The 14,005-nt window shown below is 40.1% G+C and overlaps 1 protein-coding gene across 5 annotated transcripts in view; it reads right to left on the bottom strand.

Moving 5' to 3' along the window:
• The window catches only part of DOCK11 (dedicator of cytokinesis 11), a 215,723-nt gene that overhangs the window by 106,749 nt on the left and 94,969 nt on the right, over positions 1-14,005 (bottom strand). For all 5 annotated transcript variants that reach the window (XM_061408367.1, XM_061408366.1, XM_061408368.1 and 2 more), the window contains exons 14-20: positions 12,801-12,883; positions 9,690-9,812; positions 9,411-9,487; positions 6,225-6,409; positions 6,068-6,133; positions 4,273-4,365; positions 2,165-2,288 (exon numbers count right to left, since the gene is read on the bottom strand). In XM_061408367.1, coding sequence (XP_061264351.1) covers positions 2,165-2,288; positions 4,273-4,365; positions 6,068-6,133; positions 6,225-6,409; positions 9,411-9,487; positions 9,690-9,812; positions 12,801-12,883 — 751 coding nt within the window. The remainder of the gene's footprint in view (positions 1-2,164; positions 2,289-4,272; positions 4,366-6,067; positions 6,134-6,224; positions 6,410-9,410; positions 9,488-9,689; positions 9,813-12,800; positions 12,884-14,005) is intronic.

Below are 14,005 nucleotides of genomic sequence, written 5' to 3'. Positions count from 1 at the left end.
TCTTCCTGCTCCACCTCACCTCACCCATTATATTGCTGCCTGATTGGATTTCCTGCAAAACAGCTCCTACTGGTGTTTATAACCCTCCAGTATTTCCTATTGGTAACAGAACAAAATCAAACCCACAACCTGGTATTCAGGGCCTTCTATCATCTGACTCTTCCTTTTCAATCTGGCATCCTATGCTTCCCTCCCCAGTTCCCGGTGCTCCAGTGCATGGAACTATTTGGGGTTCCCTGTCCAGATCCCTCAATACTCTGCCTCTATACTGGCTATTCCTTCATGCTGGAATCCTCTACCTTCCTGTCATGACTGCATTGTCAAACTCTATGCCACCCTTCAATACCTCACCCAAACACCATCTCCTCCTGGAAGCCTTCCCTGACTCCCAGCCACTTGTCCTTCCACCAGTTGAACTGAATAATTTTATGTGATGTCAGAGAATAACTCGCTCTTCTCTGATATCACATAGCACCATTTTATTGGTAACTACTACTTTCTGTCTTGTGTTATAAATGTCTACATAGATCTTGTTTCCCCCACTGGACCATGTGCTCACTGAAGATGACATCTATGTTTGATGCTCCACTGTCTTCTCCATATTACCTACTACAATATCTAGTACATAATAGATATGTAGACATATTTACCAAGTGAATGAACAAATTTAAGATGGGTCCAGGCTAACGACACAGAAGCAGCCTGAATGCCCATCAACAGAGGAAAGGATAAAGAAGATGTGGCACATATATATGATGAAATATTACTCAGCCATAAAAAGGAATGAAGTTGTGCCATTTGCAGAGGCATGGACGGACCTAGAGGCTGTCATACAGAGTGAACTAAGTCAAAAAGAGAAAAACAAATATCACATATTAATGCATATGTATGGAATCTAGAAAAATGGTATAGATGAATCTATTTGCAAAGCAGAAATAGAGACACAGATGTACAGAACAAACAAATGGACACCAAGGGTGGGAGGGGGTGGTGGAAAGAATTGGAAGCTTGGGATTGACATATACATACTACCTTGTATAAAATGGATTAACTAATGAAAATAGACTATATAGCAAAGGAATCTCTATTCAGTGCTCCCTGATGACAAAGAGGGGATATATGTATACATATAGCTGATTCACTTTGCTGTACAATAGAAACTAATGTAACATTGTAAAGCAACTAAACTCCACTAAAAATGGAAAAAAAAAAAAAAAGAAAGAAAGGAAAAGATGGGCACAGGCTAACTTGGATTTGAATCCCAAAGCATACTGACACTGAGATAGTGGATGTGGCATGGGCCATGTCCATAGGACCTGTGATACTCTCCCAAGGATGCTTCCCATTGGTCTATCTAAAGCCTCGAGGAATGAGACCACAATTGGGGCTTCACTACCAATGCTTATTCAAGTTTGTTAAATCTATCCTCTTCTCCCTAGAATTCCAATCTCCCTTGGGTTCAAAAATGCCCATGGCTCTGGGCTCACTTCCCTCTTCTCAATGAGTAGAGCTGCAAGATTCTGCTTGCTGGGCCATTCCACACAAAAGAAATAACAAAAATATAGCATCACAATATGGGTTTCTCTCTGAGAAGAACAATATTACTTTATGTTGCCTACAGTAGTCTAAGCACACTGGCAAGCATTTGGACATGATGTTGAGTAGAAATGATGATAAAATTAACATGTAATTCATATTTTAGCAAGGAAATTTTAACTCAGAAATGCACTTTTTGATAAGGGGAAGCGGTCTGTAGCTTGATGAAAGAGGGTATATCCTAAGACAACTCCATTTCGAATAGCTCTAGAGAGAGAGATTTAAAGAATGCATGGATATGTGTATACCTATAGCTGATTTACATTGTTGTACAGCAGAAATTAACACAACATTGTAAAGCAATTATACTCTAACATTTTTTTTAATTTTAAAAGATACTTATAGATAGATTAGACATAGATATAAATATAGATAAATAGATAGAAAGGATTATAAACAAGGACTTCTGGACAGCACAGGCAATTCTACTCAACACTTTGTCTTAAGCCATATGGGAAGAAAATCCAAAAAAGAATAGATGCATATATATGTACAAGTGAATCAAGTTGCTGTACACCTCAAACACAGCATTGTAAATCAACTATTCTCCAATAAAGAACACACGTACCTGGAGTTTCAACTGTGTCCTGCTTTTTGGTTGTTCCCTTTGTGTTAATTTCACAACTTACGTGATAAAAAGTGAAAAGCAAATGATGTTTTTGATGAAGGTGAATGGGAAGCTCAATTTTTATCTGAAATGAAAGCAAAATTATATAGAGCATTTTGTTTTCTTCGTCAAGTGGGACTGTCAGACCTTTAGCTTTGTTTCATCATACTTTTCCAATGACATAATTTTCTAAATAACAGGTCAAGTGGTCAAATAATAGATATCATTTAAATATATTCCAAATGCCTTTCTGGTCAGTTTCAGTTTGACAACAATATTCTCTTGGGTTGTGAGGGCTGATTTATTACTCTTCCTGGAGAGTTGTGGATTCTCCTGGATTCAACTTTGCAGAAGCATTTTCTGAAACACTGGATCAAAACCACATCCTTAAAGCCCAGAGATACTATGTAATTCAATCTGAGTCAGTGAATCCAATCCATCTACAATGCGCACTGAATTTGAAAACCTGCCTTTTATTTTTTTTTTCAAAATCATTGCCCTCCTCTGCATGGAAAAAAAAAAAAAAAAGCCTTTATGAATAAATGAGCAAAAAGTCACTGAGGTATTATGGAATCCACAAATTACAGTTGTATAAATTTCTTTAGAGGAAAAACACAGCTTTACTCTTGAATAAATAAAAAGTATCATGACACATGCATTTCATGCTAAAAATTAATACTTTAATACAAGCACCTCAAGTAATTTGCCAATCAGAACCCAAGTGAATGTTTTTAATGTGTCCTGGGAAGGATGTGGGCGACAGATCACAGATTTAATTGATTTAACGCACATGCGTGGACCTGCCCAGGAACCCATGTAAGCATACACGCTCACACTCACTTTCCTGGTTAATGCATAGCAAATGTTTCAAAAGTCCGTTTCTGGCTTCCTAACATGGATTACTTACTACATGAACAAGCTTTCTCTCTAGTGACTGGCACTGGTTATAGAGAGGAATACATTAAACAGCTTGGTGATGGGACATCTGGCCTAATTATCATTCACACAAGACACGGCTTTGGTGTGATAACTAATTTCTGTTGTAGGTATATTTCACCACAGAATATGCCTATTCACAGCATCTAGACCATCTGGGTATCTAATGCTCTGCTGCACATAAATATGGACACACTCCCTCCCTGGGTGGCAAAAACACATTCCCTGCAAAGGTTGGGGCACGGGACTGAGCAAGTCCCGGGCTGGGGTTTCAGGCCTCCATACTACAGCAGCTGGGCCTGGGGAACTGGGGACAGCAGGGTGGGGGGATGGTTTCTGACCAAGCCAGGGATGGACACCTGGAGCCTGAGAAGCAGAAACAGCAGACCTTCTGGCCTGGGATGCACACCCAGGTTCCATGGAGACACACGGTTATCAAAGGCAGCCTGCGGATTTGGATAAGCTGTCTATGCACAGACTAGAGGAGGTTTTGACAGAGACACTCAGAGAGACACTGAGAAGGACACAGACACGCAGAGACAGAGAAGTGGGAAGAAAGACAGCCAGGGACAGAATCGGGCAACCTGACTGAGGACAGGTGCTCAGAGGCCGGGAGATGGCCTCTGTCTATATTGCACTGAGGCATTTGGTGCAGCCGATGGGATTCTGGGGGCCCAGCCACACTGCTGTGTCTCTCAGAGCATTTCACTTACAGACAGGCTGCACCCTCCCATGCAGAACCACAGGAGGTAAGAGCTAGGAGGGCCTTCAGAAAACCCCTTCCAAATGTCTTATTTTAAACTCTGGAAATTGGAGACTCAGGGAGGGGAAGTGACCTGCTCAAGGTCATGGAGCCAGCTGATGTCCAAGTGTGGGCTAGAAGTCCTGTTCCAGTCTGGCGTTTGTTTCCTATGTTATCCCATGTCAGAGCCCCTTCTATCTGTGGGCCCAGCCTCCATTGTCACCAAAGGGCACCAAGCAGGCAGTGGCCCTTCATTCTGATGTGACATTTTCTATTTTCATGTGACTAACCAATCAGGGATTGAAGGTGCAGATGCAAGACTGGAAATGATTCAAACAGAAAAGAAACAACCACCACAGCATTTTCTCAATGAGAAAATAAGGTATTTTACCTCATCATAGAACTCTGGATTTTGGTTGTGATGTGAGACCACAGCATAAGCATTTGTGGTAAAGACAGACCCTGCAGGTTTTCCATAGATACACTGCAAAAGAAGGAAACAGAGTCACCACTCTCCAAGCTGCTCTTTAAACAGAACGCTAGAGAACCACATACAGTTACAGGCATCTGTGAGCACCGGGTCATGGCCAAGCCCACCCAGCTCTCACCATGAGCCTGTAAATTCCAAATCATTTCCAGTCACTCCAGACACCCCCAGACATCGCCTAACTTGGCTCCATGGATGCTGCTGAATTTCCTGCCACCAAAGAAATATAATTTCAACCTAGCTGACAGGAAGTGGCTGAACACTTCTAATCATTTGGAAGGGAAACACTCTCCAGCCAGGCCTGGCAAGCTTACTTCTCTCATGCTGTTTGCACTACTTAATATGAGAAGCTCCTCCTTGGTCGGTCAGCAACATGTGCTGAATGCTCATTGTGCGTGGGCCAGGTAAGGAGTTTTAACAGAACCAACAGCAGATCCGTTCCTAGCCTCAAGGAATTAGAAAATGAATGGCCATTAGGCCAGACAGGCTTACTGTTTTCTCACTTTACGAGCTATACTTTCAGAGTCACCAGCTTGCTGCTACACCAATAAAATGAATGGAAGGCTTTCTAGGGTTCAGTGGAAAGATCTGATTTCATTTCTAGTGTGAGTTTTTCACTTCCATAGGCTTAATACGTTCAAGGATGAATATGGAGTCGATGAGCCAGGCTCCTAATGGCCTCACCCGGGTACTTCAGAGCCAGCCTCCAGGCCAGCTAAGAAATGAAACTGACACTCGCCTGCTCTCCTGAAATATGGTTATGAAGGCAATTTGCAGGAACTGCAGAGAGGTAACCTAAGAATCTTTGAGAATACAAAAGGATAGTGTACGGAGATGAAAAAAAACTATTCTCAGCTCCACTGAAGAAGAAGCTGAGAACCTACATCTCATTTTAGCCAGCTAATCCTTAATTTAACTTAGGTTTCTCTGTGAAAAAAATCTCTTCTCAAAGATGAGAGCTATTAAACATTCAATGACTTAATCGGGGATATTCCAGCCTCTTTTCCTAGGTGGTTTAAGTGGAAGACTCGCCATCCATCTGTCTGATTTAGGCTCAAGCTAGAGACGTGGGGAGCCAGATAAACACTTTGTGACGGCTAGATGTTCAGACTTCTCTCTCAGGCCTCTGATTCCTGGGCTAAAGAGCCAAAAGTAAAAGGTGGCTATAAAGAGTGAAACTGACAGGTATTTTAAGGATCACAGTATCAGATACTGAGATGCTTTTCCTAGATCACTCATTCAAGTTTGGAGGCACCATTTGGCCAGCCACAGACTCGAAGTCATATCTCAGATCAAAGCAGTCATGCTGTGCTACTGTCAGCTTGAAGCCCATTCAGGTTTCAAGGAGAAAGGAGTTTAAACTTCCCTGATGGTACCACTATAAGCTGTCAGAAGAAAATGACCTTGTGATTGGGCATTGAAGCAAGGCAAAATCCAAGTGGAGCAAAGGCAAAAATTCTGGCATATGCAGCTTACCCTTTTTAAAGCTATATATACGCTCCTAACACGTTGTGTCATTTCTTAATATTTAACTCAATCTTGCCGGTAATGTTTAAGAATAGAAAAGGCAATATTACATTTGTCACTTTACTACATTTTCTTTGACATTTAAGCACATGAAACTTAGCATTTGAAACTACCTAGTACCAAAATGTCTGTCTCTATGAAAAATGCATGCTTATCAATATCACAAACAAACCTTTAGAGCGCTAGCATCACTTTCATCCGAATCCCGGAATTCCACACAGACCGCAATGTTCCTTGCCTAAAAATGATTCATCATTCACAATGAGTCACAAAACGAGAAGATTATAAACAAGTGTAACACCCCAAAATGTATAGTTTACCCTGTTTACCTTGGCGAATGTTTTCTGGCTATCATATTTTAATTGCAAGGGATATACATATAGATGGTTTTTGTAAATGGTAAATGGGTAACAATATTTCGTCATTTCGGGAACAAACTCTTCAACTTCCACAGTAATATTTTGACAATTCTTTTCAAAGGGCTTCAGAGGCACATATGAAGAAGTAATACAATCTATAGCAGAAAAAAAAAACAGGCAAAGATGCAACAATTGTTAACACATTCCTGCATTTATAAATATATATATATATACCTGGATTGTGTTCTCAAAGAGCCGTTTAACAAACAGAATTCTTAGTGATTGACAAAAACTCATACAGCCACTTCAAGAACCCAGAAGAACAAGTAGGAATAAGTAGCCTGATGCTGATTTTAGTGAAACCCTTCAAACCAGATGCGGATTGCTATTTCATTCTCAACGTAGAGTGATTTTCCAAATATAACACATCATAATTTTGACAAATTTAAACTCTGCAAAGAAATCCATTACACTTTTCCTACTGTGACTGCAATTTAGCTTTTCACTGCAAATTTTTATTGGTATCAGGGAAGTAACAGTAAATTTATGCCAATTAGCTCATGGCTAGTCCCTCTTAAAAACTTAACGTAGTACAGGTGCAAATTTTCACTTAAGGAATAATGGCAGCCTTCTGAAACTACAGATCTTCAGATGTGTTACCAATAATAAATTCCATCCTCCCGAATGTGGAAAACACAAAGCCTTAGAGAAGTATAGCAGCACATGTTATTAAGGTAGCCACTTGCAGTAAAGGTTATTCATACACTTAAAGGGGCTCTAAGACTGCTGGTCCTTGCTGAAGAGTGATATTGATGGAGAAGAAATATGCATGAGAGTCAAATCTGAGGACATAATAATTTTCACTGGGTTTGGTTTTCTATGATAGCGATACTTACAATAAAATATCTGGAAGAACAGAGTAAAGGTCCACAGATAAAAGTGATCATTTCACCACCCAGAGTTAACTACTGCTCATATTTTGGCATATTTTCTTGTAGTCTTCTTCCTATGTATGTCTCATCTAACAAACACAAAAATCTCACTGCATAGAGAACTGTATCCTAGTTGTTGGTATTTTATCTGATATCTTATTTCATGAACTCTTTGTAAACATCATTTTGCAGAGCTGCATACAAGTTTCATGGTATCAGGATCCCATAACTGAACTGAACCACACATGACTGAACCGTGACTGAACCACACCGACAGTGTCGTACTCTTTGGTTGCTTTCAATCCCTTCTGTAATATAGACAACACTTCAAAAAATATCTTATGCATAAACTCGTGTCTACACTTCTTTAGGAAAAAATCATCCATTGAACTCTTAGATGTTTTAACATGCCAATTGCCGCTCTCCTACTTACAATCCTTTCGTGACTTCTCATTGTACTTGGGATGAAATTCAGTTTTTTAAGGAGTTACCGTGGTTTTTACAATGCTCTTCATGATGTGATTCTTCCTACTTCTCCCACTTCATTTCCTATCTCCTGTGTTCACATCACACACTAGACTAGAGTCTCATTGGTTCCTTTTGCGTCCATACAAACCAAGCTAGCTGCACCTCAAGATCTTTACATGTGACACCCTCAGAGTAGAATGTACAGTCCCAAGCATTTCATGCTGGCTGGGCCACATGGTGAGCCTTCCTTAGCCACCCTTTTTGAAAGCAGCCCACTCAATCAGAGACAGAAAGTATTCATTTGCTTTCTTGTTTAAATGTCTGTCACTCCTTCTAGACTGTAATCTCCATACTTTCAAAGCACCTAGTAAGTATTCAATAAAGTTTACTCAATAAATGTTTATTTGCTGAATAAATGGATAGATAATGTCAGAATTAGAATGCCTTAGTTACAGACGTTCATGGATGTCTCTTGCCAAACTGTACTCCTACTTGAGATGGGTGATGGTGCCTGGCCAAAACTAAGCCGGCATTAGACAGTTACAGTTTATTTTTTGCAAATTTGATAGATGAACAAAAACATAACAATGCTGAAATATTTACATTTGTGTTAGTGGCATAATTACTGAGACTGGATGTTTTCCAATTATTTACCAGTCATTTTATTTCCTGCAAATTGTTTTTTCTGTCTTCTGTCCATTTTTCTCCTGGGATCATAGATTCTTGTCTTTAGACAAGAAAAGAAATTCTCCTTTTGGATCCCTTCACTGATGAAATTCAGCCAAGGCAAAAGGAGCAGAAACTGACTGGAACACACTCACATCATATATTATACATGAAACAGCATCTGATAAAAATCAACTTAATTTACTTCCTAATCTCTAACCATTCACCATGTGTCCTGGGTTGAATAGTGTCCCACCAAAATTCATGTCCATTGGAAACTCAGAATGTGACCTTATTTGGAAATAGGGCCTTAGCAGATGTCATTAGTTAAGATGAGATCATAATAGATTAAAGTGAAGTTGCTCAGTCGTGTCCGACTGTTTGCGACCCCATGGACTGTAGCCTACCAGGCTCCTCCGTCCATGGGATTTTCCAGGCAAGAGTACTGGAGTGGGGTGCCATTTCCCTCTCCAGGAGATCTTCCCGACCCAGGGAGTGAACCCAGGTCTCCTGCATTGCAGGCAGACGCTCTACCGTCTGAGCCACCAAGGAAGTCCATATAATAGATTAAGGTGGGCCTTAAATCCAGTGACTGGTGCTCTTAGTAGAAGACCATACGAGGACAGAGACAGAGACCAGAATGATGCGTCTATAAGCCAAAGGATGCCCAGGCTAGCCAACAGCCACTAGAAGCCAGGAAGAAGAGATTCTTCCTCAGAGCCCTGAGAGGGAGCGTGGCCATGCTGACACCTTGATTTTGACTTCCAGCCTCTGGAAACACAAGAGAAGATTTGTTGTTTTAAGCCACCCAGTTTGTAATACTTTCTTACAGCAGCCCTAGGAAACAAATACTCCATGTAAATCTCAAGAAAAATGTTAGGAAGATAAAACACCTGGTAGTTGAGTGCTCTCAAAGCAGGGGGCCCGGGTTCGATCACTAGTCAGGGAACTAGATCCCACATGCCACAACTAAGAGGTCATGTGCTGCAACTAAGACCTGGCACACCGAAATAAATAAACATTAACAAAATAAAAACCCTGAGATTCAAACGTAGCCTTTTAGGTTTATTTGCAATATTTAAGTTCTTACTTGAAAAATCCACAGGAACACATTCTACTGTGATGTTTAGCTGCCCAGGAATAATCTGCAATTTGGTCTTCTCTGGCCTAGATGTAAAATAAGAATATTTTATATTCAAAAAATATGATTACTAAGTGCACTGGTTACCATTTATTCAAACTTCCAAATGCTTCCAAATCCAAATGCTCCAACATTTGATTTTTCCCACATATGACTCACATTCATCATTCAAAGAAACTATAATTCATCTATGATATTGATTTACTGCAGTAACTCTAAAACACTTACTTCTTGTATTCCGAGAGCAACTTGAGAATGTCTTCATTGGAAAGCTTGCTACTATCTTGTTTATACAAAGGAGAAAATCTCCCATCCACATCCAGAGAGCCTTGAATATCTTTGAAAATGGGCCTAAAAGAGCAACAGAGGGTTTTTTTTTAACTCGAAAGTATAGATAAATTAAAGATCAAATAGTGGTGATGGGAACATAAAATGGTGAAACTCTTTTGGAAAATAATTTGGCAGTGTCTCATGAAGTTAAGCATATACCTACCCTCTGATCCTGCGATTCAACTCCTAGGCATATTTCCACATGGTACTTGAATGTTCACAGCAGATTTATTTGTTATGGCCACAAACTGGCAACCATCCAGATATTCATCAACAAATGAATGGGTAAACTAATCGTGGTATATTCTTACAATGGAATACTACTCAGTGAACAACTGATACAACATTATGAATAAAATACAAAAACAGACTGAGAACAAGAAACCATAGGCAAGGTTACATACTGCATAATTCCATTGATATGAAGTCCAGAATAGGTAAAAGTCATCTAAGGTCAGTGGTTGCCTGGCTGGGAGTGGATGGTTGATTGGACAGGGATGTGAGGAACTCTCTGGAGTGATAGAAATGTTCTAGATCTTGGTAGGGGTGGTAGTTATATGACTATATACATCTGTGAAAATTTATCAAGCTGGACATATAAATGTACATTTTAATCAAAGATAAATTATATCTCAGTGAAGTTGATAAAAATTGAATTAGATCTTTAAGATCAACTTATATAGAGTTTATATCTATAAAATTTCTAATATGAATTAGAATTATTCCCTCCTCCTTCTCTTCTTTCATTTTCAAAGTAGCTATTTTACTGCCAGAACAGGAAGTAATATACAAGCACCCAACAGACTGGAAGCAACTATGGCCCAAAGCACAATCTCCCCTGGCAGAGCCTCTGAAAACTGCGGGTAAAGGCACTAACTACCATTCCTACTTCTAAGCATACCTCCTTTATTTTCAGTAAACAGGGGTTTATCACACAGCTTTTAAATATCCCAGCCAAGCCTTTAGAGTCAGTTCCTGTTGCTGCTAACAACCCAAATAATTTAAGAAGAAAAAAAAACAGCATAATTCCACATCAGAACTGGGGATTAAAGCTTCTAACTTTGAAGATTTTATAATTTATTTTTCTACAAGCACATTAGCATCAAGCAGTTACTGATGTGGCCTAAAAAGGGGTGGAGAGCTTGTGCCATGGCTGTCTATAGTGGGCTCTGAATTCAGGTCCTGTTAGTTCTAAGACCTGCTTACACACACGCCATGTGAACTTAGGCAAGGATTTATTTTTTCATTTCTGTGACTCAAATTCCTCATCTCCAAGATGGGGGAGAAGAGTACCTACCTCTAAAAGAAATATGCATTAAGCACGTAGACGTGCATGTGTGTTAAGTCTCTTCAGTTGTGTCTGACCCTTTGAAACCCTATGGACTGAAGCCCACCAGGCTCCTCTGTCCGTGAGATTCTCCAAGCAAGAAAATTGGAATGGGTTGCCATTTCCTCCTCCAGGGGATCTTCCCGACCCAGGGATCGAACCTGTGTCTCTTATGACTCCTGCATTGGCATGTAGGTTCTTTACCACTAGCGCCACCTGGGAAGCCCACCTGTACAGTTAGCACTTAATTACCATAAATATTGGACTGGCCAAAAAGTTCATTCTAGTTTTTAAAACCTGAACGAACTTTCTGACCAATAAGTAACAGCAGCAGCCACTGGAGCACCACTAAGTATGTTTCACCTTCTGGAACAGCTAAGTATACCACCTTCCACTACTCTTTGCCATTGACCTATCCTTGGCTAGCACTTCTTACTAGTTGGCAAAATAAGGACAAGGTGCCTTTTCATCTACCAACATGTAACACATTTTGAGACCCTTTCCCAAGTGAAATGATTATAGTGATAGAAGAGTTACTGACCTTAAATCTCCCACTCTTATGGTACTCCCCAGCACCCACTGAACATAACTCACTGAATTACTCAGAACATAGTGCCCTTTACCCAGAAGTTCCAGTGATTTGTACAGGCTGTACCATAAACAAGTCAGGGAACTTGTACTTCAAAGGGCGTATAAGCAAGGAATACAGTTTCAGTCATCACTGTAGGTAGACTGGCAAGATTTAGAGAAAAATCATGTACACCACCATCAGATATGTGGTACAATTAACACACTTCCCAAAATACTACCCCTGAAGAAGTTGCCAAATTTGTCATCAGAAAGCAAGAAAATCTACTAAGTAATTACACACTTGCACTGAGCAACTACATTTTTTGCCTTCTAGTTTTTAGTATGTTTTTCAGAATTACTTTATGATGGCTTTTCAAAGCATAAACCCAGCCAACTCTAAAATAGTGGGCACACTGTACATAATTCACTGCAATTTCTGGTTTTCTGGAAAAAAATTCCATCACTTTAGCAAATAAGCTCTGTTTTAAAATGCAATAAAATTAAGTGGTGTCAGTCAGATCAGTAACCCAAGCCAAAGAAAATTTCCCTGAAGCAAGACATTTGAAAAAATGAAAGGGTCTTTGAGGCACAGCAAATTCTAAAAGAAAGAATATTTATATCCTGCTATAGACTGAATGTTTGTGTCACTCCGCTGCCCCTACACCCCCAAATTCATATGTTGAGATCTAATCCCTAAGGTGATGGTATTTGTATGGCCTTTGAGAGGTGATTCAGTCATGAGGATGTAGCCCTTATGAATAGAATTAGTGTCCTTATAAGAGGCCAGAGAGATAGCCTGCTCTCATTTCACTATGTGAGACTACAAGGAGAAACTGGTTGTCTAAAACCTGGAAAAGAGTCCGCACCAGAACCCAACCATGCACTCTGATCTCAAGTTTCTAACCTCAGAGATTGTCAGAAATGAACGTCTGTTGTTTAAACCACCAGTCTAACTTGTTATGGCAGCCTGAATGGACTGAGACACATCCGAAGTGTCCCAATATATAACTGGTTTGTCAGAAACAGACTTCTGAATGCTGCTGGCAAGGACAGCAGCCCTCAACTTCACACAGGAGCATGAATAGATGGGTCAGAAATACATTTGTACAAACCTGGCAGCCCAAGCAAAGGGCATTCTGTACTGTCCAAGGCGGCTACACACTTGCTTAGCTGTCCTGTGCACCTTCTGGGCCGTCTAAGGTTAGAAATAAAAAGATAGGCTCAGATTCGTCCAAACTATCAGAGACTCACCCAGAACAAATAATTTCCCTAACTTACTGATATAAAACATCAAAAACTAGGAAAACAAGATACAGAAATAGTTATAAATAAAACACAACACACATCAGCCACCCACTTTTCAAGATAAAAGTATTTCCTAAGGTTATGGATTTTCTCATCAACAGAGCCCTCGTCAAGATATCAGAAGACAAACAAAATAGATGTATGGCATGTTTTGTACTGCAGACTGCTACTGGGAAAAAAATTCAGCAGTTTTAATGTCTATTTCCTTTCACACATGAGCAGGCATATACTTATCATTCTTGGGTGAAGTTGGTTCTGGGTACTGCTGACCTTTTTACTCCCAAGATAAAAGCCAAATGACCAAGACTCAATGCAATTAGTTTAGCGTGGGCAGGAGCTGCTGTTCGCACAGGCACTGGGAGATGACAAACGAGATAAACTGCCTATAGAGTCTAAACAGGCTGTGAAACGCTGCCTCTATGCTATCCCTAGGGATACAGAATGATGAAGGCTTTTATCTATATTGTTGAGACTTTTCCCCCCACAAATTAGTCATTCGTGTCCTCAGCATCTCCCACTTAATAACACTATTTTCATCCACAACTAAAGGCTACATACAACAGACTGACTCATAAGTACTCAGAAGCTGGATTGCCGCTAATGAACTATGCCATGAATGCTTTCCGTCTTTGGGCCTGACTTTTCTCATTTATAAAATGAGAGAGGATTAGATCAATAATTTCCAAAAGTTCAGAATTCATGATACAGAAATTTGGAGAATTATCTGGGTCGCCAACTTTTAAGGTTGCCATTTAAAGATTGTGTCTGATTCTTCGTGACCCCGTGGACTGTAGCCCACCAGGCTCCTCTGTCCATGGGGATTCTCCAGGCAAGAATACTGGAGTGGGTTGCCATGCACTCCTCTAGGCAATCTTCCTACAATCCCTGCCACTTCACACACCAACATTATAGAAAGACAGATAGGTGTGATGTTTAAAAAGTAGGAAGTGCAAAAATCTCAGAATAAACTCCTTCAAATTGAATACCCTGAAGCTTCATGAATGGCTCACTA

The sequence above is a fragment of the Bos javanicus genome, chromosome X, assembly GCF_032452875.1.
Source record: "Bos javanicus breed banteng chromosome X, ARS-OSU_banteng_1.0, whole genome shotgun sequence".
NCBI lineage: Eukaryota > Metazoa > Chordata > Mammalia > Artiodactyla > Bovidae > Bos > Bos javanicus.
Note: the sequence above shows the minus strand (reverse complement) of the source record. Positions and strands in the feature narration are given on the sequence as shown.